This window comes from Ictalurus punctatus, chromosome 17 (genome assembly GCF_001660625.3).
Source record: "Ictalurus punctatus breed USDA103 chromosome 17, Coco_2.0, whole genome shotgun sequence".
In the NCBI taxonomy this organism is placed as follows: domain Eukaryota; kingdom Metazoa; phylum Chordata; class Actinopteri; order Siluriformes; family Ictaluridae; genus Ictalurus; species Ictalurus punctatus.
This window is the reverse complement of record NC_030432.2, coordinates 4,050,895-4,055,894: the sequence shown is the minus strand read 5'-3', so window position 1 is coordinate 4,055,894 and position 5,000 is coordinate 4,050,895. Positions and strand designations below refer to the sequence as shown.

Below are 5,000 nucleotides of genomic sequence, written 5' to 3'. Positions count from 1 at the left end.
GTACTGTTAGTAGTCCTCCTGCTGCTGATGACGGATGAGGGCGGAGTGTGTGAAACAGTAAAGCGGATGGTGATAGGACGCCTCGTTAGGCTGTGTGTGGCGCGCATGTGGATGCTATCGAGCACAGACACTGAGCAGACATGCAGTATAAATCTGCCTAGTCAAACTGCCTGTAAAATAGAATCTGGAGCAGCCTATAAAACACTATAGCTGAGGACTGTGTGTGTGTGTGTGTGTGTGTGTGTGCGTGTAAGTCAGAGAGTGAGGGAGAGCACTGTTAAAATAATATGTAACTCTAGACCTATGATAGTGAATACAGACAGACACAAGCACACACACGCACGCACGGTCCCGGCGTGAGGGCAATATGTGGTTGTTTTAACATGGAATTATACTGTAACATCTTAGCGGAAAACACACACAGGGTGAAGGACGTCTCACCACACACCATCTCTCTGCCTAGTAAATCTTCACCGTATCGTTCAAGACACGCAGGATGGAGCATGCGGAGAACAGTAACACTAAAAGAGCTAACACTAAAACACTGTCCAAAGTGTATCATTTGACATCATCATGCACTTTAATAATAGTAAACTGGCAACGGTCACCGAACCTCTTCCCGGAGACATCTTCCTTCCTGCAGGTTTCATCTAAATCTAAATCTAAATCTAACACACCTGTTTTGGTTGATCAAGAACCTCTCAAGGCTTCCAACGATTAGACGGTACCATTATGGTTGGAGCTAAAGTCTTCAGGAAGGTAGATCTCCAGGAACAGGTTTGGTGACCAGTGCTTTAGGGAAATCTTTAACGATTCCATGCAGAACCCAATGACATGTCGAGTTTTTGGGTTCAAGTAGAAGCCCTGTATGAGCCAAAGAGTGCGATGTAGTGTTGAACAACCATAAACTAAAGCCCAAAGTATGCTTCACTTTTTACGCGTATGCTGGGAACAGCGTACAGGACACGTGACGCAAATTTCGTCATCAGCAGAGTAAGCGTGCCGCCCGACTTCTTTTGCAGTATTTAGTTCTTCCACAAGGTGGCAACACTGTCCCTGTTGATTCTCAAGGTAGTTGAAGAAAAAAACGGAATAAACTGAAGAGACGGAAGCGGTTGAAGGTTAGAAAGTACCCGCATTTGTATAATTCTAGCCTTAAAGAGTATAAGGATTTCTGTATGGGTGCTAAGTGTTGTAATTCCTCTTTGTTGTCGTCCTTCACACCAAAAGACCTGCTTCACTGCTCTGTACTGACTCTTGCAAGCCAGGAGGGGTAGTGGAAGTTGTCGTAATGCGTATGCGTCGACCGCCTGTGTACACGCACATGTCACATCGAGTATACTCTGCAAGGCTTTGCGTACGCGTAAAAAAACAAAGTATACCAGATGTTTTAGGGAAGGTGTTGCCAAACACTAGGAAGGCTGGGTAAATAAAACATTTTTGGAGACCACGTAGAGAACATTTCAGGAACGGTACCTGTGGGTGGAAGAGGAAGCCTGGTGTGGGACGCATATACTTTTCTTTCAGCGCCTCGAACGGATCCGTCGCTTTTCTCTTCTCAACCCTGCTAAAAGTTCAACTTCCGTCAGTTCTTACACGAAGAACATGGCTTCAGGCATGAAAACATCATACAATTGAACTATTCTGTAACTCTGTTTTAACAATATTAACTATGTTACATAGCTATACAGTGGTAATGGGCTTGTGATTGACAGTACCTGTAAATGGGGTCCATAAAGAATGGGGTGGGTCTTGCATGCTGGATGGTGGAGTCTGCTTTTGGAGGCTCTGTCTCATTTCTGTCTTCACCAATCATGTGGTTCTTCTGTGACTCCCCTGATCTAAGGCGTGTGCTCCGGCCCCGCCCACCCAAACTCAGGTCCAGTGGTTGGTCCTGATTGGCAGAGAGTATACGGGGTACCTCCAGCTTCGAGGTGGCAAAGGTCTGCGCTAGGCACTCCTCTTTGCGCTTTGTGGTGAGGTCGAAGGGAGATTCAGCAGTGCTGCCTTGTGGCTTCTTGCTTTCTTGCGATGGGCTCTCTGGCTCTGCTTTGTGGTCTCGAGGTCGAAGATGCTCCCTCTCATGGAAGGGGTAGACTGGTGGAGAGAAAGCAGGGAAGAAGGGGAGGGGAAACATGGCAGGGTATCCCAGTGGGTCCCCTTTTTTATTGTGCAGACCTGCCAGTCCTGTGGAGCCAAAGTATTTCTCTGCAATGGACGCAATGGCCTTGATGGAATCATTGACAGCTCCAGAAACAGCGGTGCGCTCATCCGAAACGGGAGAAAAAAGTCGTTGTGGAGGCACATCAGTTCCGTTTATGTTGCCAACACTGCCATTGCTGGAGCTGCCGTGGGCGGGGCTTTGCCCCATGGTAGGACTACTGGATCTCCTCTTTGGTCCTTTCCCATTTTCCCGATTCCTTTCTCGATCCCGGTCACTCTCAGCATCGCTGTCCAGTTCTGACCCGGAAGTACTCTCTAGCTCACTTCCACTTGGAGTGCTAACGTCATCCAAGTCACTGCTCTCTGAATTGTCACTTGTCTTAATGCCCTGTCTTGCCTTAGTGGCGGAGCCTTCTATCAGATGCTCTGGCCCATTTTCTGTTCCTTCCCCGTTGATCGAGTGCTTTCGGAGGCTCATCAGGAGGTCCTGGGACTCTTGCATCCCAGGCAAAGGTGAGGATAATGGTGGACTCTTCTGGAATTCCAAGGCTGGTGGGCTTTTTATGGGAGTTGTGGCAGGGATGAGGGGTGGTCGGTGGTACAGTCCAGATGGGAAGAGTCCTGGAAAACTGAAGGGGAATGCTGCAGGAGCTGCTGGAAACGTTAGTCCACCATGGTGCCTATTTGGACCAAAATAATCTGCCAAACCAGCGGATCCTGGCCCCATTCCTAGAGCAGACTTGTCCATTCCGGGAGTGCCAGGAAGAGCCATGCCAGGGCCAAAAAGCCCTCCTGCGGCAGCAGCAAAATGGTTTTTGCCTTCGCAAAAGCGGCGGTGTTTGTTGAGGGAAGAGGTGGTGCTAAACATCTGGCCACAGTCTTTGCACTTGATCTGAGTCCGACAGTCAGCATGCATGCGCTTGTGCCTACACAGGTTTGAGAACTGGGTGTAGGACTTGTGGCACACCTCGCCTGCAGACAATCAAACACACAGCGTAAGGGCAGGGGGGGATAGATAATTACGTAATGCCATACATACACACCTACAGTACTTATGCTTACAGAATAAGATGGCAGGAGAGATAGAAGTAGATAAGAATATTCTCTTGTTCACACACCCAGAGCAGAGTGATATTGTGAGACAATGACATACGGTGGCAAAGGGACACAGGCTGAGACTAAGAGACAGCACAATGGCTCTATTTTGGTCGTGAGAAGGAAACCGAATTGAATGAATCCTATCCTGCAGCTCCGTTCCCATGGATTGCCCTCACTGACCTGTTTCTCAAACACGCAAACATATCGGAACTTCTTCAAAAGGCTCCTCACGAATGTAGCAAATCCAGCAAAGTTTCTTTTTTCTGCTTATACACTCCTCGTGTGTGTGTGTGTGTGTGTGTGTGTGTGTGTGTGTGTAACTGTCTCCATCACAAAACACTTGTCTTTTCACACCGAGTACTGTATATAACCAGCGCTTCAACTCACACACAATGACTCAAGTTAAATACAATATAACTTTCATGTACCTCTCAACACGCAACACCTCACATGAGAAACTAAGCCCTTAAACCATCACCATAACTCGTAATTACATGTCTCACTATAGTCCCAAATTTATAGGGAGGAAGAAGTTGAGGTGTGTGTGTGTGTGTGAGGGAGTCAGTGTGTGTGTGGGGTATTAGGTGTGAAGTTAAATTCTGCACTTAGCTGTGTTTATAGCAAAAGGGCCTTCTCAAGGCCTGGATCAAAAGAGCAAGTCTAAATATTAGTGCGAAGGCAGAGGATGACACTCAGTGCGTGTGTGTGTGTGTGTGTGTGTGTGAGAGAGACCTCTTATGTGTGAGCATGACTTTCTTCCTGCTCATGTGTAACTTGTACATACACAGAGACACAGGATGAGCGGGTGTGAAGTCGAGAAGGGAGGGATATGAGCTGTGTGTGTTTTGTCAGTTGAACTAAATATTATACACAAATTCCCGTGTGATGAACATCCAGCAGTGAAATTAGTGACAAGACCACTAAGGTGTGTGTGTGTGTGTGTGTCGTCTGTCTCTCTCCCCCTCTGTCTCTCTCTCTCCCTCCCCCTCTGTCTCTGTCTGCCCCTCTCTGTCTCTCTCCTTCTGTCTGGTTCTCAGTGTTTTTATTTAGGATTTGGTTTATAAAGTGAATAATGATCTATCAGCATTAAACTGCTCTGTAAAGGTTTTTCAAGTGTTTCTTTTCTTTCTCTTTTTCATCAGTTAGGCCTATTAATCTGACAATTGTATTAGTTCTCAGCATTTAATTGTTCTTGATCTGAAAAGCACATAAGACAATTGTTTGAAGTCCAAGGTGTCTCGGTTCTCAAACAAAAATAAATGTAGACCTGGCCACTAGAGATGACATCTTGTACAGCTTTGTTGGAAGTTGCTAGATATTGGGGTATATTGCTAAAGTTCGGTTCATTTAATTAGATCAATAATTGCACATGTACTTTAGTACAGTAGTCTGATTGATGGTCATAAATGTTTAGGGAGAATGTATATGAACCTCAAACTGTGACTTGCATTATTTGTCCACACTAAAATATAAAATAGCAAAGAATATGTGCAAAAAAAAAAAAAAGGTAGTTAAAATAATCCAGAGAGAAATGAACACAATAGCGCCCCCTTGAAAATGTCCTCACTCTGCTGGTAAAATGCTTACTCTTTCCCTTTGCTTTTTTTAAGAATCTGAGGTGATAAATGGTGTCGTGGACACACCTAGTGTTGAAATATAGCATACATTTATCTGAAATTGAAGCAGAAATGGTGGTCCTCGCTTTGCAGGTTAATTTACTCGGTCCTCACTTTGATGGA

The 5,000-nt window shown here is 45.7% G+C and overlaps 1 protein-coding gene across 11 annotated transcripts in view; it reads right to left on the bottom strand.

Annotated features, from left to right (window-relative positions):
* mecom (MDS1 and EVI1 complex locus) overlaps positions 1-5,000 on the bottom strand; it is a 168,399-nt gene that overhangs the window by 17,472 nt on the left and 145,927 nt on the right. For 8 of the 11 annotated variants that reach the window (XM_053687226.1, XM_053687224.1, XM_053687222.1 and 5 more), the window contains 2 exons: positions 1,719-3,135; positions 1,477-1,567 (listed from right to left, as the gene is read on the bottom strand). In XM_053687226.1, the coding sequence (XP_053543201.1) occupies positions 1,477-1,567; positions 1,719-3,135 (1,508 nt within the window). The remainder of the gene's footprint in view (positions 1-1,476; positions 1,568-1,718; positions 3,136-5,000) is intronic. The other 3 variants (XM_053687223.1, XM_053687230.1, XM_053687228.1) reach the window with 1 other exon arrangement.